Source organism: Talpa europaea (assembly GCF_964194135.1).
Source record: "Talpa europaea genome assembly, chromosome: 5".
Taxonomy (NCBI): domain Eukaryota; kingdom Metazoa; phylum Chordata; class Mammalia; order Eulipotyphla; family Talpidae; genus Talpa; species Talpa europaea.
Window position 1 is genome coordinate 115,871,878 of NC_140071.1, and position 25,570 is coordinate 115,897,447.

General features: G+C 35.4%; 1 protein-coding gene across 2 annotated transcripts; it reads right to left on the minus strand.

Moving 5' to 3' along the window:
- Positions 1–358: 358 nt before the first annotated feature.
- Positions 359–20,642, minus strand: OCIAD1 (OCIA domain containing 1; the record flags this gene model as incomplete). Of its 2 annotated transcripts, XM_084234032.1 has the most annotated exons (8): positions 359–396; positions 2,627–2,779; positions 6,593–6,762; positions 7,607–7,742; positions 8,409–8,456; positions 13,999–14,052; positions 19,845–19,925; positions 20,582–20,642. In XM_084234032.1, the coding sequence occupies 8 exons, from the start codon at positions 20,637–20,639 to the stop codon at positions 359–361; spliced, it is 738 nt and encodes a 245-aa protein (XP_084090158.1). The 2 variants fall into 2 exon arrangements, with proteins under 2 accessions (XP_084090158.1, XP_084090157.1); XM_084234031.1 differs by lacking the exon at positions 2,627–2,779 and having other exon boundaries at positions 20,582–20,639.
- Positions 20,643–25,570: the final 4,928 nt, after the last annotated feature.

Here is a 25,570-nt window from a genome sequence, read left to right on the forward strand (position 1 = left end):
TTCAACATGCAGATATTTATTTTCATATATGCTGATTCTGGAGCACTAGAATCTCTTGATAGTTAAGAGTATCTTTGCTCTGCAACTTAAAACAATTTCACGAGCTGTATATTATCATGGTATTATACCATCATTCATACAGTTTCCCAAGGTGAATACATTCACACAATAGTAACATTAAACTCTGGTTTTTAAAAACATCATAATAAGCCATAATAATGACAAACACAAAAACCCAGGTTCTAGTTTTAAACGTGTTTATGAAGACTGCTGCTGCGCTCAAAGCATGCAATATTCATGACCACCTAGATGAGGCTGGATATTGACACTCCTTCAGAAGGTCCAATGATGCACTTTTTCACTCATCCCAAGTATCTCCATATTTGTTTACTTTGACTAGGAAAAAAGCACAAATAATTGATGATTCCAAATTATTTAATATTTAAAAGGCACTATTTTAAGTTTGCTAGTATTATGATGAAAAGTTGTGTTTCTCTTTCATTTGAATAAAAGCACATGAGAGTCAAATTATAACAGGGACTGGTTAGACTTCTGTGAACTGAAGGCTGGACTTAAGTACTACTGTGCTATATCAAGAACATCATATAAATATTTCATTCTCGTAACATAAAGTAAACATAGTCCCCATTTTCAGGGTGAGAAAACAGATTAGTAAGTTGCCCAAGGTGCAAGTCTCTTAAAAACAATTAGAATTGGAATCTGAACACAGATGTTTAGCTTCAAAGCCTGGGTGCCTTCACAATTTTACCAGGCTACCTGGGTAAGTGTGGTATATATTACAACCCATACAAAAAAAAAAATTACCAGGAAATAAAAGTAATAAAACATTTGCATTTTTTCACAAAGAATATAGTAATAGAAATGGTCTTCTTCAGGATGTGGTTAATTCACACTCTCTCACAAACTATACTGCTAGTACAAGAAGGAAAAGACTTCCAATAGTTCTACATTTTACATAAAACTGCATTTCAAAACATGCAATTCTCCAAATATGGACTAGGGACCCCAGCCCCAGAGCTCTTTCAGGGAGCCTCGGGTCAAAACTATTTCATTACTCTACTGAAATATATCTTTTCCTCTCACATTCTTTCCCTCATGAATGTATAAATAACATGTTTTCTAGAAGCTACATGATGTGTGGTAATGTTCTTATAGCTAACTGAAAACATTATTGTTTTCAGAAATTCTTAGTCATAATTTCTAATCAGGAAAGTATCAATAAATATAATCCATACAACCTAAAAGTGAAAATTTAAGAGACACTTTCAGATCCAGTGAATCTATACTATACTAATCCATCAAGTTTTCTTGTCTAGATTCTAAGAATGAATATTTAGAAATTCATTGAAACTATTTCATAATTTTATGCAAAGCATAAAAAAATCAGCTTCCTTTTACAAAGAAAAGCTTTTTATCATTGCATGTAACAACTTCAAGACTGTTCAATCAAAACCACAAATGTCAAAACCCAGCAAACAACCAAAGGTCTACCATATATTCTTAGTTATAAGTTAACAAACATTCCTTCTTTGATCTATAACTATGTATTACTGCTTATAAAAGATCACAAATAAGGGAAAAATACTACTGCCTGCCCCCATGGAGCTTACAGTCTAAAACTCAAGTTAATTAGCAAAGCAAAGTACCATTAAGCTTGAATACATTACAGAGTAATGGTTACTAAATGTATGAAGAGCTAAGCTAAAATTTTTTTGAGGACAAACAGTAACAAGTATTGGTGGTTACAAACTTATTTTACAATGAACTTCTTTACACCAATAACATGAAAGAAGATATTATCCATTATTATGAGAACAGAATTCTAAATGAAGCAGCCATTAGCTAGAAATAAAATTGAATCTATAAGAATAAAAAATCATCTATGTATACTTTTTAAAGTAGTAAATGTGAAACCTTGAAACAATGCCACATTCTCTAAAATTCCTGAAGAGAGACACCATAAAATTCTGTACTGAAATGGTAACAAAACCCTATTCTAAATGCCTTCTTTCTTTAGAGGTAAACTTTGGGTCAGAAATTTTCTTTGGGTAATGTATAGCTGTTCCAAAAGGATGTTAAAGAAACCATGATGTAAAAATTTAAAATTAATTATAAAGTACTTTTAAAAACAAAGTCAAACTCCTCTTGAGAAATGCTAGGTGGTCTATAGAGCAAATAACTATCAACTTCAAAAACATGTAAGAAAGTCAACCTCACTACTCAATCATGATTCTATGGTCCTGTCAAAAGTAGTATATCAACGTTAGGCCGTAAGATCTGGTTTATGCAGTAGATGCATAATTAAAAAAATAAATTCCCAAGGTGATTTCTCATAAGGAACAATCATATTTCTACATTGTATCAAAAAATCAGTCTCATTGTATTAAGCCATGCTATTATTTGAACTTCATTATTTTCTAACACAAAATGGTCTTTGGAACACCTTAAAAAAGAAAGAACAGTAAAATAGCTATTCTATTTGAAAATTTTTATTCTGGTTACTTGTTTGAGGAATTAAATCACATACTATCATAATTAGTATTTTTAACTAATGCTGTAGTTTTCAATACTAAAGAGTAAAGTCATTCAGACTAAACTATCATACCTTCTTTTTTGGGCATTCTTTCCTGCATAGGCCTGACTGAGGGGTCAGTCTTATGTGTTAAAGTTACTTCATATGACTCTCTGTTCTTATTCCTTAATTCCTCATATGTAATATTTTTTCTTTTGGGACTTTCTTCAGGGTTGGGATCAGGTCCTAAAACAACAAACAGTTAATAAATGATGATAAAAGGATTTGAGTAAACCCAAAGCAACTGAATTTTATAAATGCTCCTTACCTAAAATAAAGTGCAATAAAGGATCAAATTATTACCATTCCTAAGATATATTTTCCCCCAAGGTAGTTTATAAGCTAAAATCTATTACCTCTTATACTTTAAGGTTTTATTTCTAAAATTTAAAATCAACATAAAAAAATTTAACCATTACCAGAATAATAATGGAAATCATAATATATACCAGCATAATTTAAACTAGTTGAAATGGTGTTTTAAACTGCAAAGTTATTTATGCTGTTTGTATAAATAAAAAGAAATAAATTGTATTAGTAACAAGTGAACAAAACTTGAACAGTGCAGATTTTTAAAATATTTTCATAAATGTTCCTATAACCAGTTTACAAACTCTTAATTTTTAAGAACATTTACTTTACCATCTTTTTATTTAAACAAAAATACTCAAAACAGCTATTGAAAGTATTTAAAAAAGCCTTAATCATATTATGTATCATTTTCACTCAGGTTTAATGATAAGAAAATAGCAACTATAATTTTGGCCAGGGAACCAGCACTCATTTTTCATCTCTGTCAAAGTATGAGCATATATTATCAGAATCAAATACTAATATAAAAATAGGGGAAGTGGTTACTATTAATATTGGTTCAGAGGACCAAATATTGCACACAGTTTGTAAAATGCATAAGCCAGCACAACAGGACATAGACATTTTAAAAGAAATTAATAAATGGTAATATAACATTAAGCAATTAACTTATAAAGTCTTAACACTCCAAAAGTAAAACTTTTCAAACAGATTCAGTTAGACATACAAATAACCAATCATTTTAATAATACAATCATCTTAAAGTAATTTAAATAACACAATATTTGTAAGTGGTGCTATTCTGGAACTCAAAAGTAAGGTCCCAATAAATAATCAGAATTTTAAAAACAATGTAATTATATCATTAAATGTTTCAATGTAACCTTTGCCACAAGTTTACTGCACTGGTAACAAAGCAAAAAGGACTTAAATTTCTCCTAATTACTGCTAGTATTACTCAATTTTCTTGCTTTAAAAAAAGAATGCAGAAGAGATAATCTTCTATTGGAATCAAAAGCACTTTGCATTTCATTAGTACTCAGTAGTCTATCATTAATAGTCAATAATCATTGAATCCATTTTCCTTCACCATATTTTTAAAATTCTGAAAGAGATAATGTGTACTAGATCAGCAGTCAGGTACCCCAGGTTGTCCTTCCCAGTTTGCTGACAATAAATGAAATGTCCTTGGGCAAATCACTAAGTTCCTTTAAATCCTGGTTTCCTCAACTGTGAAATTATAACGTTTGACTAGATGATCGATCTCTAAAATTCCTTCCAGGTCTACTACTTTTTCTGACGTGAAAGAAAAATATTTCATTGCTCTGAAATTGTGTGACAAATATGAACACATAAATCAGAAGGAAGATGAGGAAGAATTTTTCCACTTATAAAAGCCAAATGAAATCTGCATTGTGTAGGGAGCATGATTTACTACTCTGGGAAGGTTATAAAGAGCTGGAAGGAATAAGAAAATATAAAACAGCACTGATTTAAACCTAAATGTATATAATAAAGTAGATAGATCTTGGAACAACTATGAAGGAGTGCTTTCTACACTGAAAGATTAATGAGCCCTTCAATTCATGGTAAGAGAAAGCAGAACTAAAAAGGGCAAACAGGACTTAAACAAAGGGAGAGGGGGTGTCCTGGTTAAGGAAGAACAGTAGCTGAAGCAAAGCAAAGGTGGCCACTGCTGGCCCATGTGGAGAACAAAGAGCGGCAACCCTGACTTAGAAAAGGGGTCAGAAAGCAAAGTGATGGCTGGCTGACTGCCGTGGAGGACATACAATATATTAAAATATGTGTCTTGCTGTACTCTGAGAGTAGACACCAAAGAGTTTTGGTTTTTTTGTGTGTATGTCTGTCTGCTTTTATTTGGAGAAAAAATTACCTAACATGGAATGGAATTTTCTAATGCAAATGGAAGGAAGGATGCAGGTCATTACAAGGGAAGAGTTGGTGCACACTAGAATACAAGTAGAATGGATTTGAACTTGAGTGACTGGGAAAACATGAGCTGCAATGAAGGACAAGGACAGCTGCTGTTAGAGATAAGATAATGACTAACCACTTTCTCCTAATCTGTACTCCTCCCTTCCCTTTCTGACTAATTGGATGTCTTTGTTTCCAACCTCTCAGGAAAGAAAAAGAGGTTGCAGATTGATTATGAGACAGACGCCACAACTTTCATCCACTTAAGAATCTCTTTAATTATCCTAACTTCCATTTTCTCCTGTCTCTTCTCTTCCACAAAATACTCACCTCCCTCTTCTTTCCCCTTCAACTCTTTTGCTCTAAAGCAGCAGTGCTCAATGTAATTTTTGGTAACAATGAGAATGTTCCATATCTGCACAGTTCAACAAGGTAGTCACTAACGTAAGTAGCTTCTAGGCAATTGACAAAACACCCAAGGAATTAAATTTTCAATTTAGTTTTAATTAATTTAAATAGCCATATATAGTCAGTGACTACTTATACCCTGACCTACCTATAAGCCTTCTGCATCCTCTGGAATTATAAATGGATTCAAATCTATCCCATCTTAAACAAATGTTTCTTTAACCTTGTTCACTCCTTACAGCTACTGGTTTATTATATTTGCTTCAAATAAGTGTTTCCGCAGAACACTATGAAGACATCCTCAATACCATATCTAAACTCTTGCAGTAAAATGTCAAAATTCAGTTTGTCAGATGTTAGAAAAACAGTATAGTACCTAACCTTTACATTACTTAGTACCAATCCATTCAGAAGTTTGAAGCAGCTATGGGTAAGCAAAGCATTTCTACCAACAAAATCTAGGGGAAAAAATCATTAAAATAAGTAAGATTATAAATAGATTTATGTCAGATTAGTCAGGGCTAGCTGCCTGAAGCTTTCAGGGCAGATTTTATCATCAGCCTAATGATAAAGAAAAACTGATTTTCAAAGTTTTTTTTGTATCTGAGGACTTTAAAGAATTGTATATCTGTACTTTCTGTTTCTAATTCCTCACCTACAAAGAAATTAATGTTTGTTGAGAGCCTATTACTTGCCAGGCCTTTGTCTCTGATTATTTAATCTAATTACAAAAGTTCTTTTTCTAGAAGACATCATTATCTTTATTAAAGAAATTAAGACACTGAAGGAACACAAATTAGTTACTTGCTTAAAGTGACAGAATGAACAAACGTCAATGTGACCTAGGCCTTAATCCAAAATTGATGTTGTTTCACTCACATTATGTTATCTTCAAAGCTAGTATTCACACAAACTTCACAAAGCATTTTTATATGAATTTTCTCACTTGACAACATCTCTGTAAAGCAGGTAATTATTTTTCTCACATTACAAAGGAGCTAAAAGCCTTTAAAACCATTCTATGAAATGTAACCTTTAAAAAGCTTCCCCAAGGCAAAATTTATTCACTTCTTTGCTATTCCACTAAACTTGGTGTTTTCAATGATTGAGAAAACTGAGTTTCTTATTAATCTTTACTAATTCCATACCTCGTAGAGTGTCTGATACCTACTGAACCTCAAAAATGATGAATGAATGAAGAAACAAATGAACAAGCAAACAAACATGCTGTTTAGGCTGATGGTGGAACACACAGATGATATCCAGCAGAAAAAGTCATCGAATAAAGTTTATACATACGTTGGACCATAAAATGCTGAAATTCATTTCAAGAGAAGTTTCTACCTTGGGCAATATGATCAGTAATACCAGTGGGAGTAGATTCATTCATAGAAGCACTGAATGGAATTGGCTCATAACGAGGAAGCATCTCTTTTTCTAGGTTGTCTGCTGCTGGGGATGTCACAAAAGATGAATCATATTTTGAATCATATTTTGACCTTTGAGAATATTGCCTATATATAAAAAAAAATTATTGTATAAGAAACACAAGTCATTGCCTACACCTTAAAGAACAGTGTGTTAAGGTCTGAAAATTAGTTCTTATTTGTAAAGGAATCTTTTAAAGTTATTTACAACAGTAAAATGAAGTCTGTTTCTGCTACAAAAACATTAAAAATATGTTCTGACCTACTTATACAACTTAAGAATCGTCACTCTTACTACACAGAAAATGTATATCCAATGTACTAATTATTATGCTATAAAGTTTCTGAAAAGAAAAAGCACTTCAAATCTGTATAAACATGTCCACTGCCATTATTAACTGGGAAGCTACTTTGAAAGCAGTTCATATAAACACTATTTGCTAAAGCATACATTAGCAATATCTCTCTTTCATGAGGCTTAAGTTGGTTGCCATTTATGACAGTGTATCTACCAAATCCAAATAATTACATTATTTATCTACCTGTTCAGACAGATTCATTTTTGTATACTTACACAATTTCCCTATAATTTTAAATGGAAGGATTAAAAATTTGAAATGTAACTAATAGGATTTATAAAATTTGGGAATTCAAGAAAAAATTCCAAACTATAGAAACCAAGGGTATTTTCCATTAGTTTTCTTTTATTCTGGAATCTGAACCCTCAACAGCATGGAACGCTATATTTAAACCAAAGGTAGACAAGTTTTACTCTACTTTTAAAAGCAAAATTAGTTTCAGCTTATAGCGAAATGGAAAATTTCCAGTGGTCCTTTGGTTAGGCAATGTTTCACATCTTGAATTATCGCAATATCTATAATAATTTTATATAAAATTAAAAACCTTTCACAAAGATCAGAATCTGGCCTACCCAGATGGTGACGATCGTCGTGCTTGTCCTGAACGTAAAGCTTCTCCAAGAGGGGAATTCTCAAGATTCTTGAACTTCTCTTGGCAAGTTTTCACATAAGAAAGCTTTCCAGCAAAGTATCCCATGATACAAGCAACTTGTTTATAAAAACAAACAGGAGAGTGTGATTTGATGTGCCTCTTTAAGACAAAAATCTTTTCCAAAGAACTGCCTAAAGGTTCTAAATATGTCTTTGATATGTAAAGACAGATTTCCCAAATAATGACAGAGTGCCACATTAAATCATATTCAGAATTCATAGATTATATGGATATTATAATTCACTTTCACAACTTCAATTTTTACTATTTATTAAAATAGCTAGGAAAAGTATAGCAAAGTATAATGAAATGAAGTTTCATGTTTTAATGAAAAGAAATCTTTAAAAAATAGACTTGAAAGTATACTACTTAATTCTTGATTAGTAAGAATGTCTGGATAACTTTCTCTCCTCATGGACAGAACAAGATAATTTACTTTCAAGTACTGTATCTTTATCAAGTAATTTAAGATTAATAGTTCTATTACATTATAAGAAGAGAAAAACATGCCTCTTTCAAGTAACTCATGATTTTTAATTAATAGTAAAATGCCTAAAGAGTAAATCCATTTAACGAAAAGCTTAAACAAACTGATCCGTCAATTTGTCAGATTGTCAAAGCAATAACCAAATAACCATTATGAGTAAGACAAGACAAAGCATTTGATAAAACTAATTTTACTTAGGTAAAAAGCTAAGAAAATGAGTGCTGCTCATACTTACATATAAGTTTAGGAATAGAACCATATTTGGGATGACTTGAAAGGATTCCTAAAGACAAGAGCAAACATGTATGAGTAACACTGTTAGAAAAATACATATTTATATAATTAAGATGTGCAAATAGTTTTATGCGAAGCTTATACAAACAGTATATAAGAAAATGGCACAAATTATGGTAAAAAATGACAAAGAACTATTCTGCGAAGTTATTATCTGACCTCCTCTAATGTGAAAAAAAGGAGTAATAAGTTAAGCAAAGCAGTATAAAGTCAGATAGATATATTTCTCAATAGCTTTCGGCAAGCCACAAGATATAAAGAAAAAAATCAGTACTATCTTTAAATAATACCTGACAACTTTAGTTTTTTCCATAATCCCAGAGAAGTCTAAAAGCTATTTAAAAGAGAGAGCCAAGTGAATTCAATATGAAAAGAAATAAGAACATCCAAATTACAATCTATCAGAACAGGTGGTTTTAGCAAGATCACGACGCAAAATCAATATACAAAGACACAGACATATAAATATCTAAATACACAATTACCAAATGCAGGAACATCAAAGCCAATGAAAAAAATCCAACAAAAATATGAATGATCTCTACACTAAAAATGACAAAACTTACTGAAAATGAAAGCTAGAAAAAAATGGATAAGTACATCAAGTTCACAAATTAAAATTGTGCAAAGGTGATAATTCTCCATACTCATCTATAAATTCAATGCAATCCCAATTAAAATCAAAAGTTTTTCCCCAAATTGAAAAAGTTTAAGTCTAAAAATAAAGTAACAGTACAAAGGATCAAGGATAGACAGATTAATACTGAATAAAAACGAAACTGGAGAATTGACTACCACCAGATATCAAGATCCATGATAAAACTAAAGTAACTTCAGTCTAAGTGCAAAATAGATTAACTGACCAAAACCAGGAATAATGTCCAAAACAGATCCACACATACACAGTCACTTGATTTATGACAAAGGCAGCACAGCACTGCAGTGAACAAAAAAAGTCTTCTCATTTTATATATAAAGATATATCTGATAAAAGACTCACTCCCAGAGTACATGAAGAATTCTCACAAAACAAACAGGGAAAAGACAATCGAATGGAAAAATAGACAACTGACTTAAACAGATACTTTACAAAAGAGGATATATTCAAACGGGGTATAGACAAAGACAAAAGCTGTCCTCAACTTCTTCAGTCATGAGGGAGATGTAAATTAAACCACAATATAATTGATAATCATTGTCCAATCACAATGATTAAAATTCCAAAGACACAAAAGTAGCAGGTGTTGGTGATGATGTGATGCAAATAGAACTCTATTAATAAACTGGTATTGGAAGTATTAAATTGGTCCAAACAGACTGGAATATTTGGCAGTATCCACCAAAATTGAATATATACATAATCTATGACTCAACAAAGAGGCATGTCTTCATGGCAGAACCATTCATTACAGTAAATACTGGAACTATGAATGCCTCCCTGATGGAGCAAGGGGTTAAGACACACTATGAAGCTGCCCGCAGCCTCTGCAACACAAGTTCGATCCCCAGCCAGGGATCTACCCACATGACGCAGAAGACCTCCCGTCTCACCCACTGCTCCCCTCAGCAGTGTATTTCAGTGGATCTGCCTGTTCTGCTCCCCACTGTGTCTCTGAAAAATCTTCTCACCACCACCCCACCCCTGCATCCCTGGCCTGTACCCCAGCTCTTGCATGCATAAATAAATTAATCTTTAGGGGGGAAAAAAAACGGAACTATGTAGTCACCAATGTAAAATCGGAAGCACGAATTGCTGTGGTACACTCACACAGCATAAAAACTATAGAGCAATGAGAATATATGGTCTACAACAATATGGATGAACCCAGTGATCTGCTAGTAAGCCAGATTTTCAGATAAATAGTACTAATTTGCAATGACAATCCATTTTCATGGCATAAATACTTGTATCACAACCAATTGCAAAAACAAAACAGAACACAACAGCTTACCAAATACCTGAAATTTTAACAATCAGCCTTCCAGAGCTGGCACAAATCAGTGCTAGAATAACACTGGATGAATTAACAATGTTGACAGAAAGTATACAGAATACTTGACTGTACGATTTTATGAATACAAAGTTTAAAAACATATAACTGATTTAGGCTATTCATCTTAATTCCTTCATACAACTGAAATGAAGAGGGAAAAAAGGAAGATGGTAACAGAATCTACATTTATACAAAGAAATTATTCGTTCATTCTGTCACCAAGTAGTTTAAGACCACTTAACAAAAATATACAAGCTCTGCAAACAAGGAAGTTAGGATAATGCAGGAAAAAGACAATTCTCACCCTCCAAATCTAGAGTCTGGAAAGATGATGAGGACAAACAATACAGTGTGATGGTTGCTAGTCACCCAAGTAAGTATTTGAGTATCAACTACATGCACTATACCTTTTGTCAGATGCCAGATAAAGTCCGTTTTCTAATGGATAGTAGCAAGAATGTAGATAAACAGACTTATTGAAGGCTAAGGCAATCTTTTTTATTACAGATGATTGCATTATAGCAGCAGTATAGATAGAGGTAGACAGTTTAAGATATTTGAGGGCTGACCTAAAATGAACACTTACTGGCCAAGGCAGGTAAGAAAGAGAAGTGAAGGATGTCTGAGTTTCCTGGATGATACCATTCAGACAAGGGCAAAATAGAGTTGGGTTGGGGGAAATCAACTCAGTTTAGGATGAAGTTACTTCAGTTCGAAGAACTTGCAGAAAGCTATCAATGTGGAGATACACAGAATACAGTACTGGGAATTTCAAGTAATAAATGGTCACAGAAGTCCACATTATAGCTGGGTAATAGTACACACTAAAAACTGAATGTCAAGGCAGAAGTTGGAATACCGAAAATGGAGGAACAAATACCAGAATTGTAAGCATCAAGGTCATGGATTTTTGCCTCATAGTGCTGTATACTAAAATCAGTATATAGTACACATTAGACATTTTTAAAAATATGAAAAATGAGGGAATTGTCTGAGGTGGGAGAAAAATCAGATGTGTACTGTTATGGAAGCCCAGAGAAAAGAAATGTTTCAAGGAGTAGTTAAGAGCTGTGTACAATCAAGAGCAAAAACTGTCCAGTGAATTTCAGCAAAAAGGAGGTTGTACTGGAACTTTTTTAAGACGTTTTGGTAAACGTTAGAAAATATATATAATCTATGACACAAACTGCAATTGGTTAAAAGAAGTAAAAAGTGTTAATTCATGAAATCTGGCTTCAAATGCAAGACAGCTGGGTGCAGTTGGGAAGAAATAAGGGAAGATTTTTCTTTATGTTCTCAAGTTAGATTATTACAGAGCATGTTTTAAAAGAGAACATGCAGCAAGGGAATAGAAAAGGCTACGTAGAGACACAGTGTGCATGAACACGTATACAAAATGTTAGGCATCTGGTTTAAATGCAAAATGTCTTGATGGATTCTGAATTCCTTTTCTAAAATATATCCCTAAAATTTGAGATTGTCTTTATTAGAATATCCCACCCCAAACACAAAACCTCAGTTCAGTTTCAATACAAGAGCCCTTAATTTCATAAGAGATGCATGTTAGTCAATGTTTTTTTGTTTTTACTCAAAACATCAAAACCCCAATAACAAAACAAATCTGACAAAATTATATGGAAGACATGCTTTGACATACTTAATAACACTGTTTTGCTTATGTTGTAACTTTTACAAATGAAATGAGAGGTATAAGTTGCTATGATGACAAGTCATTCATTCCCCAAACGATGACTAAGAACACAGGAGAACTTTGGCTACATGAATAGTTTACCTTTTCAGCAATGGGTCTTAATATTTTCAGTAGGATTCACCTCAACTATATGAGAACAGTTTACAGGATATAGCTACAACTGGAAAAAGAAATATCTCTAGTTTAACTTCTTTGTCTGATTTTGTTATGTGTATAAATAGCGTGGAAGGCAGTCCCAATTCTTACCATTCCTGCCTTGCCTTCAAGTTCTCCAAAGTCTCCTACCCTACCTAAATCCAAAACTTGGAAATCTCATCTTCTTCGTAATCTAATCAAAATCATTATTTCTCCTGGTTTTACCTTAGCAATCCAATGGTATTTTCACTCCTCCCTGCATGATTTTGTCCCTCTAGCCCAGTCACTCTCCTGACTGTCCCTCCCAATAATCATGTTTATTATTCTGATAACAAGGTCTTGCAATATTCTCCTTTTACTTTAAATCCTACCCATCTTCAAAATCTGCTTCTTTCAAGAAATTTTCCTGATGATAGCAGTTGTGGAGAGATCTTTCTTCTTTGAAGACCTCAGCTCTGGAGTTTCTATTAAACAACTTAGTAGCATATTAAGTATTTAATTATACGCCCTATTTGCCTCAACATTGTGTTTACACTATTCCCTCAGATAAACATAAACAACTCCTAAATTTCTTTTGTATAATCCCCCTCATGCCTGTTCCAATCATTTTTAGTTAGACAGGAATTAGTAAAACAAGCAGTAATCAACACTGTAATTTCTCTATTTCTAACTCCCTATGCCACAGTTTTTCCTTAAAAGCAATGTGATTAAATGTTATTTCATACCATATAAATAATCACAGTCTCTACTATAACAAAGGACATGTAAGTGCCTAGGTATCTTATGTCCATTCTTCAGATTCCTGGCACTGCAGCACATTATAATAAGGTTCTTTGGGAGTTCTTTAAATGACAAAATTTATTTCAAAAACTCATTCCATTTCTCTCTTAAACTACTCTTCTCAACTAGTTGTGTCAACACTACTATCTAAGTACTTCATACTGCTAATGTGAAAAAGGTGAAATGGTTGCACTTTTGGAGAAGCTAGTTAATTAAAAAGATATAGTATACAGAGAAGTAGGATACAGGATATAGGGAGACTATCCACAGGTCACCATAGTTTTGTGGAACACCTAATTCTAAGGAGCTAGTTTGCAAAGTAAATGTAATGAGGCTTAAAGTTGTACAGACCAACACGTTAACACTTAATCTAAACTCAACTTCAAGTATGAATACACTGCACTATTTAAGCCAATAGAATTTGAGACAAGAAAGTGTCCTCAGTCCACTCTTCTATTATAAGACAAAACTGGTTTGTGGAGCTAGGAAGCCACTGGCCTTTAAACCAGTGCATTAAAAAAAGAAAAAAAAAATCACCTTGAGTTTGTTGAAACCCAGATCCCTGGGTCCTAATTCAGATATTTTGACTCAGTAGCACTGGAATGGAACCTATACATCTGGATTTCTAAGAAGCTCCTTGGTCACAGTAATGTTAATTGCCTACCTGGATCAAGTTTATATCGCTAACTCTCTGCAAACCACAGCAGGCTTTTAGTTACTTTCTTGGTCTTATAGATTGTTAATGCTGTTACAGTGCAGGAGGTCACCACATTCTCAAATCAAGGTATCTTCTGAGGTTATAGAAATTTACCAATGATGTTTAATAAGGTATGTTATCATTATTTACAACTCAGAAAAATAACATAAAAACATAATCAAAATGCTAAATAATTTGAAGTTTAAATATTTACCTTTACTAATTAATCCTTGGGTAATCAACATACTTGTTGCAGCCAAAGGAACGGCTATAGGAGGAAAAAGAACTTGTTAATATCAACAAAAGGAAAAGATTTTGTCTGAAGTTCACTGGATAAAGTTATATTAGAAATTCATCTAAGAAGTATGTTGCACAAAAAAAAGCCTTTAAGAAATTTTTCAAACTGAAGTCAATGGAAATAGAATAGCATTTTAAATTTAAGAAAACATTACAAAATGTTAAATAATATAATTCAAATGCTATTTAGATTTATGCTCAAAGAACCACTCAAATTAGCAATTAAGGCAATATACTAATTAATAACCAAAAATTACTTCCTTTACTTAATCCAATATACATAATTGGAAAAAAATTGTATCATCACATTATCCCTTTGGGTCTGCTGCTATATTTACAAACTTTAATATTTTCCTGGTTAATATTTTACAAAGCAGACAAACTCATAAAACGTAATCTGTCAGGAGTCTTCAAGATAACATCAGCCCCATCTCATCACCTAAAGTGAAAGCTTAAGTCTCATGAGTGGAAATAAAGAGAAAAGATTCCAGTTTCAAACCAAAAAAATAAAGTAAAAGTAGAGAAATACAGAAACCAATGAACATGACTTTCCAATAAATTTTTTTATTAATGCAAAAATATGAATTTCATACAACACAAGCAAATATTCATTTGATTTTTTTCCCCTTAAACATTCATAAATGTAAAAACCATTCTTAATTCTTAACTCATAGTCATTCAAAAACCGATTGGGGGCCTCCCCGGTGGCGCAGCAGTCGAGCGCTGGGCTGGGAGGCTGCCCGCAGCCTCTGCAGCGCCGCCGGTTCGATCCCAGCCTGCTTCCCAGTCACCGGAGGAGGGTCCCATATGGCGCCCAGACCTCTCCTGCCGCCCGCTGCTCCCCTCAGCAGTGTACTTCGGTCCTTCTGCCTGCTCTGCTCCCCCCTCTGGCTCTGGTGAATTCTCTCACCCTCCCGCGCTTCTGACTGTACCCAGTGCTTGTATAAATATATAAATAAATAAAAACTATTAAAAAAAAAAAAACGATTGGCCTTTGGGCTATAGCTTGCTCATTCCTCTTCTAGACATACACAGGCAACTTAGGAGTGAAAGTAATTCAAGTATTTGAATTATTAGAGATTTCATGATAAAAATCTATTCACTGTGGCATGAGACGTTATTAGCTTTGTCATCAGACATAATGTGCAGAAACCCTAAGGTTTGAATCCTTGGCTCTACAACTAAAAGATTTTACCTTTGCTGGAAAATGATTTTTTTAATGTTAGCTGGATAAAATGCCTTCATTATTATTAAATGTTTTTTAACAGACAATTCCCTTTTAATTATAGCATCAGCACAATCTGCAATCATTTTTCTCCTTCAGGTTAGCTCAAGGATTGCAACATGAAGCACTGAAGAATTATATAAAGTTAAAGGGAATATAATGAATTACTTGACCATCTCTACAATGGACAAAGCCTTCCCTATTTCACTTTCCTCTTAGGTCAAGATGGTATAATGCAAAGAATAGTCTGATTAAAAAGATTCTAGTACTGATTCTCCCATTCATCAGTAAGAGGGCTGCTTAAAATCTCAACTTTTTTTCATCCAATAAAGAGCAATGGATCAGAACTAAGGTCACTTTCTAACTTATGTATTTCATCCCAGAAAAAAAGAATAGCAAAATGGAAAGGGACCACAGACTATCTAGTCTTTGTCCTAATCAGAGTAAGCCGATAGCCATAAAGGACAGGTCATTTGCTCAAAGTAACAGAAGATTAGTTTGTGGTAGACTTAAGAACAGAACCCAAGTATCCTGACTCCAGGTCAGTGGCCTTTTCCACTGTACTACATGATTACTATTTCTGAGTCTGTTGAGGTCTGTCAGTAATACTGCTATACAGGATATTTCTGCAGTATGAGCACTCCCCTAATGATATCCAATACAAGGGCTCCTAAAATTCCTTAAACTCTTCTCCCCTTACAATAGCAAAATGCTACTCTACATTCATAATTGCTTTCAACTGAAATTTTTATTTCATCACCATAGAACTAAGTCATCTAACAAAGATAGTTTAGCAATTCCATAATAAACTAAATTGAATTAATCCCCCTAATGATCCCATGAGATAGGTTAATTACTAACCCCATTTTACAGATAAATGGGAAACTTGCCCAAAATATCACAACTAAAACATGAGAAAGCTGGGGTGTGAATTTCATAGTTAGACATCAGAGCCTATGCAGCTCTCATTCACAATACTGTCTAATTTGAAAATCAGAAGCATACATACATGTATGAAATATTACTCATAAAATCTGCTAAGTGATATATGAAAAAAATATGAATTCACACACCTTTCCAGTAATTCCAGGTAGTACACATTAAACTGTCCCATTTTTTTCCTTATTAAGGTAACATTGGTTTACAACATTACATATGATTTAGGGGATTAGGTTCATAGTTCCTCACATTATGTTACCCCATCACCCCCACGATCAAAGTACCCATAATCCTTTACCCTAGGCCTTTGGACACCCCTTATACTTTGTTCAACTGACACTTTTATGGAGACTCTCTTATTACTTGTTTATTTGCACACAGATACAACTGGTTTTAAAAGTGAGTAAATAGGGTCATAATTTTAAGTGACTGGAAATAAGATTCCTTCATGGTTATACTTTAAGTAGATCAGAGCAGAAAGTTACCTTAAAGAAACAGAATGGCCCCAGATCAAGAAGTCTAACATTAGATAAGGATGAATGTATTTAACACACCTAAAAAAAAGTATCAAAATTCCATTACTAAGTACTTTTTCTACACAGTTCTACTTTCATCAGAACATTTTAAATCAATGGGCATAAGATAATACTCTTAAGTAACATAGACTCCATTACAAATCCAGCAAACATCACATACTATATAGAATATCCTTATTTGACGATATGTTAAAAGTGTAAAATTTCCTCACCTATAAATATTAGTCCTTCTGATAATAAATGTAGAATCCCCTATTATCTATAGCAGTCAAGGTTCAAGGTTCTCTGTTTTTTCACTGTTTGATACTGTTACCATATGCAATATCTGGATTATCTCTGTTTTAAGAGTAATCACTACTTGGGCCTCCCTGGTGACCTAGGGGTAAGGCTCAGCACTCACCTCAATAGCCTGAATTTGATCTCTGGCCAAGGAACTAACCCTCATGTCTTGCCCACTGCTCCCCTCAGCAGTGTATTTTAGTAGATCCACCTGTTCTGCTCCCCACTCTGTCTCTGGTGAATCCTCTCACACCATGAACTATTGGCCTATACCACAGCTCTTCTATAAAATAAATAAATATTACAAACAAAAGTAATCACTACTTATCAATACATTAATTTTTTGGCTAATGTAATTTCCCCCTAATCTAGATATTGTATACAACTAACAATCTATTCACTAGACTGCACCAGATATGTAATACAAGTCTAACTTGCATTCAATCTATTTTAATACACAAAATTACTTACACTTCTATTATTCATATATCACAACTACTTCAGTCAAGCATACCTGAGTACCCTATTATCACTGCCCTTCCATGTACTTTTAGCACAATGCTGTTAGAGCTATTTAGAATGTTACAGCTATTTAGAATGTTATACATGTACAGCAGCATAAATTTATCAGCCAGAAATAAATCTGGATACCATACTATCAATGAGACCATTAGCTTTACTTTACAATGATACTAAATGCTATCTACCAATGAGATTTGGCTTTCTCTTAATCCTGTGTCAACAGACCAGAAATTAAATCACTTAACTCTAGTTACTCTAGGCATTCCTCCCAGATAAAAAAGGTGATGCCAGAGTACAACTGAGTTTTTTGATGAAGTATTTCATACTATGAGCCATGAGAATTTTTTACAAGTCCTTAATTCATCATGACTATGCATCTAAAACAATTATTCTTATCTGGAGATGTGCATTATCAACTACTTCTCAGGTTCTTTCTCGTTTGAAACATCTATTAAATGTGAATATTAGACTGAGAATAAAGTACAAAGGATTCTATCAAAACTTCTATTTCTACACTTTGTTCCCTGGTGAACTCACTAACACAACTACACCAAAAACATAAATTTCTTACCTAAATCTTTCTTCCTAGCTCTAGTTGCTTATAGATCTCCAACAATCAAACGTTGCACAGAATGTCATACCACAAAGTCAATCTGTCCAAACTAATCTTTTTCCTTCCTTTAAATAAGAAATCCTCAAATTAAACAAATAATTGTGTCATCATTTGTTTTCTATTGTAATTTGAACCTAATATTCCCTTCATTCTCCCTGAGTCAATATATGTTAAAATTCTATTGTGTCCTATAAAAAATCTTGTCTTCCATTTCTCTAGTCCCATGACACTGCAACTGTATCTACTCAATAACTGTATACCTAAGTGACTACCAACATGAGCTTGTTTGGAGAGAAGTGGTTCCCAATCTTGACACCACCACTCACCAGCTGTGTAACACTGTTTGTTACACAGAGAAATGTTAACAGAGTAACCTCCACAAAAAGGGGAGGTCCCATGTTTCCTACAGCACCTAATGAAGGGTGGAGCTGAGTGGCAAGAAGCTAGAAAAAAGACTTCGAGGAGATATGTGGCGCAAAGACATGAAGAAGTCCTATTTGCTTCTTAGCTTTGGACTTGAACCAGGGTCTTGGAGAACAAAAGATACATGGAGTCAAAACATACAGAGACAGCTGGAAGAAATATATGGGTGAGAGGACACATAGGGAGGTTGACGATAGTGGCCTTTAACTTGATTTGCCTTCGATTTTGCTCCTTTGTCAGATTTGCCTGGTCCCTTCCGCTCCTTTCCTATGGTTCCCCACCAGAAGGTGCCTTAGACTTGGATCAAATTTTTGGTCCTCAGTTGCCCCACTTTGGGCAAACCCAGTTTGTCTGGACATTTATCCATGAGTAGATGGGTAACTTTGGGTGCTTTATTGGAAAATTATATCCTTTCTTCTCTTGTCTCTCTATGCACACTATTCTATTAAAAGTTGATACTAACAGTATGCCTTGTAAAGACAAGACATGTAAAGATAATGTAGCAGATAGCAGAACCCACTAAGTGAACAAGTTTGGGCATACCAAGGTACCCCTCATTCTGCAGTGTAATAACACTAAGTAACTCAGTTAACGTCTCAAAACCTCAATTTCTTCACCTATAAAGTAAGGATAACAGTTATCAACTTAAGGGGTTGATTTTACATAATCCATGTATACCTAGTAATGCCATTACAATAACAAAGAAATTACCTCATGAGCTTGAAGTTTTAGAAATTATTACTATACAGTCCTACATCCTTAATCAACCATTTTAGTTTTTTTTTTTTTTTTAAATTTTCTAGAGGCATGTCTTATTTATTTATTTATTTATTTATTATTTGTTTGTATGTTTGGTTTATACATGCACTGGGTACAGTCAGAAGCGTGGGAGGGTGAGAGAATTCACCAGAGCCAGAGCGGGGAGCAGAGCAGGCAGAAGGACCGAAGTACACTGCTGAGGGGAGCAGCGGGCGGCAGGAGAGGTCTGCTCACCATGTGGGACCCTCCTCCGGTGGCCGGGGAGCAGCCGGGGATCGAACCGGCTGCAGAGGCTGCAGGCAGCTTCACAACCCAGCGCTCAACCGCTGCGCCACCGGGGAGGCCCCTTAATCAACCATTTTAGCAATAACCACACCATACCAAAAGTGTACCAATACTTACTACGTGGAAGTCATTATAATTTCAGTTATTAAAAAGTAAAATTTCTATTACAGAATTTAACTTACATCGGAACCAGAAGCTTTCATCATTGCATTCTGCAAACACTCTTCTTTCCTCCTCCGTTGGAATGTAATCAGCCCCTATGTCTATTTCAAAGGAAAATTGGCAAGCATTATATGCCCATGGAAAAACTACGTCTAAAAAATTGGTTTAGTCTAGGTGGGTCTCCCTGGTGGTGCAAGGGTTAAGTCTCAGTGCTATCAAGCTATCGCCAGCCATTGTGGCATGAGTTTGATCCCTGGTCCGGGAGCTAAAACACATATGACACAGCAGACCTCTCCTGTCTCACCCACTGCTCCCCTTAGCAGTGTATTTAAGTAAATCCACCTGTTCTGTTCCCCATTTTGTCTCTGGTGAAACCTTCGCCCACCCCCACCCCATATATCTAGCCTACACCCCAGTTCTTGTATACATAAATAAATAAATCTTAAAAATATTACCTCAGTCTGAATATTAAAAAAAACTCCCAATTTTTTTTTTTTTTTAATGAATAGAACAACTGATTTATTAACTTTTAACAAACCTGACTTCAAACAGAAGTTACTACCTGCTATTCAGAAGGACTGGCTATATAATGTGCTGGCTATAATGAAAAGTTAAGATTTGGGACAACTTATTCAAACTAAGAATTTCAAGATGGCCACAGGTCACAAGCCAATCCAACTGCTACTGTTGCTCAAGGCAGAAAAGTGCTGCTTACATAAAATATACTTCTAGTTATAAACTGTTAATTGATAGTTACGGGGAATTGGTCTTGGAACTTCTGCATTCGGCTCTTGAAAATCAGCCCTCCCATTCATCTTTCCTGCATCAAAAACATTTATATTAAGTATTAGAAATCATTATGACAGATCAAAGTAAATCAATATATAGTAAAATCACTAGGCCATATGTCAACCAGTTAACATTTAGCTGACACTATTACATCAGAAGTATCTGACACACTAAAATGTTAGCTAAAGAAGTCACAAGACCTATTAACTGATTGGTATCTTAAGGCCCTTAATTGACAAAGCAGTGTATGATAAGTATGTCAACTGATCCTATCAAACTAAAATATAACAGGATAATCAATAACACAATAGACATATTTTCCCCCTGAAGCTGATTTCACACCTTATGTCATTTTGTAAATATATGACCAAGGATTATGCTAATTCCCCAAAACATCAGGAAAAATCTCAAAAGTCATTTCTGAGTTTTCAATTTCAGAAAATGAAATAATCAGGGAACATGCAAACTCTAACAAAGCAACTTAAAAAAAAAAAAAAAGGAGTAATAATGACGCCATATTCTTGTGATATAAAGCTAAATGCAAATTTTGTATCCTCCAAACTTTCCTTTCTCCTGAACCAGACTTAAGACACGAGATTTTAAAAATGCACGCCATTTCAAGATTTCAAAAACATATTTTTTTTCACCCAGGCCTTGGGCCTTCATATAATTGTGGATAAGTGTACTTTGCAAAAACGTTCACATAGGATCATGATTATCCCATCTTAAAAATAAGTCACATGAGGAAAGACATGTAAAAAATCATTTACATGTAATAAAATAACAAATGGGGCCCTTGTATATTTCGTTTATTTAATAAGCCGTCGGGCCTACTACTTGGCAATCCTTTAAGGAAAACGAATAGAAAGACAAGACCAACTGAGTTTCTAAACGGATGGAGGCTGCTTAATAAATTACTTATATCCTTAAATAAGTAAAAGAAATGAAGCCCTCTATTTCCAGTAGCAGCACCCTACCTCGAAACGCTAGAAAGAAACGGTCAGGGCTGACAAGGAAGCTTTAGACAACACTATTTTTTTAACCTCTTAATGACAAAGAGAAAAACTGAATTGAACCCTCGTAGGCCTACGACCATCGACTCCCGCACTCCATCCTTTCTCTCCCCCCTCTCCCCCCCAAAACACCCCACACATCACTCACCACCAGTCACCCCCTCGCCTCCCCCGATCACCGGCTCTCAGTAGCCAGAGTCCCAAAGCGCGATGGGCCCAAACGCACAGGCGGGAAAATGGCGGAAAGTACTGGCCGCGTAAAGGTAGTGAGGGGGTTGGTGGGGGTCGGAACGCGGCTCTCAGCAACGCCTCACCCACCTCCAGATGACAGCGGCGGGCGAAGGCGCGGCGAACCCCCGTAATCAGGGGCAGAGGGCCCGGAGGGGCGCCAAGAAGGGTCAAGGTGGGGAAAAGAGCGCACGGAAGCCGCAAGGCGCGCAGGTCCACAGAGGAGTTGGGGGCGGGGAGGGTACAGCGATTAGGCCGCCAAGAAGTCACCCAGCTACCAGCTCAAAATGACCGCGACCCGGAAGCACTGGGGACGTGCGGACGGAAATAACGTCAGACCTCCCCGCAGACGGGCAGCCTCGGCCGAGACGCATGCGTCTGGTTCTCTATGCCCCGCCCCCTTTTGCTCGTCCCTCCTCTTTTCCCTCCCGGCCCGCGGGGCTCAGGAGCTGCACTGCGCCTGCGCTCGCCGCTCCGCGCTGCCCGGGAGCCCCGCGTAGCTAGCGGTCCCGGAGTGGCGTCTCGGGGTGATAGCTCTGGCCGCCCTTGTGACGCACCGCCCTGATAGTCCAATGACCGACCTGTAGGGACGGTCAGGAACCCCTGTTATCCCTGCTTGAGAGTTACCGATTGCTCTGTTTTTATGTTTTACATCGTTTATGCCATTCTTTGAGCCCCTACGTTAAATGGTGTGAGCATACCCACTTGACTGTTCGACTGTTTTGTGTCTGGCTTCAGGATATTTCTGGGACTTAGGGAACAGTATGTTACCTCTCTGAATCTCAGGATTTTTCCTTCTGAAAAGTGGAAATAGCATCTGCCTCATAGGATTGTTAGGATTACGCAACACACTAAAAAGAGGCTAAAGCACTCAATGATTCTCTATTAATGGAATGAGACATACTTCCACCTCTACCCATCATTCATCCATTCATTCTACAAGTATTTATTGATTGCCTATTATGAGCCAGATACTAAACGTTGTTGGTGATTCAACAGTGACCAGCCCTACCAATTTGTTTCATCAACTCATAAAAAACTCTCAGATTTCTCATCTCTTTCTGCGCCCCACTGCCAATATCCTTATTTGATATTTTTCATTTCCTCTAAATTATTTTTCCACAGACATATTTAAGAGAAACAGCCTATGGGAGAGCCATCTAAAATTTAATAACTCCCATCGTGCACAAGATAGAAAATTCTTCATGGCTTAGCCTCTGTCCTCCTAAATCGCACTTTCTTCTATTGTAATATTTATCAGTAAGACACAGAGCCTGCAACCCTTTGCATTCACTGTTCCTTGTTTACTGTTCCTTTTGGCACAACCCTCCTCACTGCCTTGTCAATTTGAGTGATATATCAGAATCCTGTTTTTATCTAACCTTTACGATTCTGTTTTATATTAAATCTGTTTTACATGATCTTCCTGAAACACATCCCAGAGAATGAATCATTCCTTTTTTGTGCCTCTTCACATCATACATACTTCTGTTACCACAATGAAGTTCCTCAATCTGTTGTGACCTTTTTGCTTATGTTGGTCTCTGTTACAGAACATCTGTAAGACTAAGACCTTGACTTATAAACCTTTATACTCTCAAATATATTCCTAAAACAATCACTATTGTAAATTAACATTCACTTTCTCCTTGGGTCAAGCTAAGTTGGTTCAAGGCCTTGTAATTGTTGTTCTGTTTTCTAGAACATTGTTCCTCCAGGTGTTCATGTGCTTCTTGTCTCAGGTTGTAGCTGGTATCATCAGATCAAAGAGATATTACCTGATTACCCAATTTTTATTTATTTATTTTTGACTACCCAATTTGTAAAACAGCACCCAAGGCACTCTCCATGTTACTTCATTATTGTTTTCATAGCACTTATCATGACAGTTGTATGTTTATTGTCTCACCTCACTCACTAACAGAAGATCCATGAGAACAGGAGCCTGTCTGGCATCCAAATGATTGGCACATTGTAGTAGTTAAAGAATTTGTTGAATTGATTTTTACAAGAAGCAAAAATGAGAAAATATAATGAGTGAACTTCATGCTAAAGCAAAATCAATGATTCCTTTGCTTACTGAGTAGGTTACGATTCCAGAATCTGGTTTTATCATACTCTGTAATTTACTGAGCCAGGCCTAAAACACAGCACATGGTAGGTATGCCACATATTTCTCAGCAAACAGGTCAATTAATGAATTGCATTTCTACCAATGAAAGGGTATGTAATGTGCTCTTTCTGTGGGAATAAATAAGATTATAAACATTAAAGTTAAGCTCATTTTCTATGCTGGCATTTAGAGAGTTATTGAGTACACTGGTAATTTGGGAAATAGAACAATCAAAGATTTCGAACATCCACTGAGTAAGATCCAAAGTCTTACTGAACATCGATTCACATTTGGCAGAAAGAGTCTATAATACTTAGAAGCCAATTCAGACTGTTGGTGCTTTAATATTGAACTCTGTAATCACCAGAAATCTATCTACCTGGATTAAGTGAAATCAATTTGCTTTCAGAATACCTCCAGTGAGTTAAGATCTAATGAAATGTCACCATAAGAAATGTTCACTTATTAGACATAACTTTAAAAAATTAATTTTAAAGGAATTATTTCAGGTACATGATTCATATAAATGAAACCCATTTAATAAGTTCCTCCTGGATTTCAGCATCAAGAAAGTTTGTCTTTGCAGATGAACTCTTGAACTCTTATCGTAATTACTATTCAGCATATTTCCACTTAGGCTCCATGAAGGTAGAGACTAATTTGTTTACCATAGACTATCAAGTGTTCAATACATATTTATTGCTCAAAATTTAATATCACAGAAGCCAAGGAAAGAGAATGTTACAAGAAAGAAGGAATGGTCAGTCACATCTAATGGTCATAAGAACTGAGCACTATCTGTTAAAATAGCATTAAAGTAATCGCTTCTCGGCCTTTTGGCTAAGATCAAGTGTAGTATCTGTTCTTATCAGTTTAAAATAGCATTAAAGTTATTTACAACTTTTCTAAAGAAGTATCATTAAAATTTAGATTAGAATGGAATGAGAAAAGAGTGATGGGAATAGTGTAGAGGAAAGTGTACACTGCGCCTCTATGACACTGTTTGATGAAAGGAAAGCAGCGTGGTAGCTAAAGGGAAAATAATGAATGAATAATGGCTAGATTTGCTTTGTTTTGTTTTTTCTTTTGTTTTGCATAGAAGATCTGGGGTGCAGGCCAGAGGTGTGGGTGGGGGATTCACAAGAGACAGTATGGGGAGCAGAACAGGCAGATCTATTGAAATACACTGCTAAGGGGAGCAGAGGGCAAGACAGGAGAGCTCTGCTGCGCCATATGTGGGTTAGCTCAATGACCTGGATCGAATTCAGGCTGTAGTGGTGATAATACTGCAAATTAACCCCTAGGCTACCAGGGAGGCCCCTGGTTTTATTTTTTAATACCATACACTTTAATTTTCACAAGGGAGCAACCAGGAAATAGAATAGTTAAATATACAGGAGCAAGAAGGGATAATTAATAGCATAAGACAGATTTACCAAGTGGCATTCTGTGAATGTGCTGTAGGTTTGCCACAAACTATTGATCCAGTCAGCCTTTAGGATGAGCTATGGGAAGAGCCTGCACAACCTACTTAGAGTTCTTTTAAGGGTAGCTGCTAGGAATGAAAGTTTAATGGTATGCCCAAGTACTCTACAGATGATGA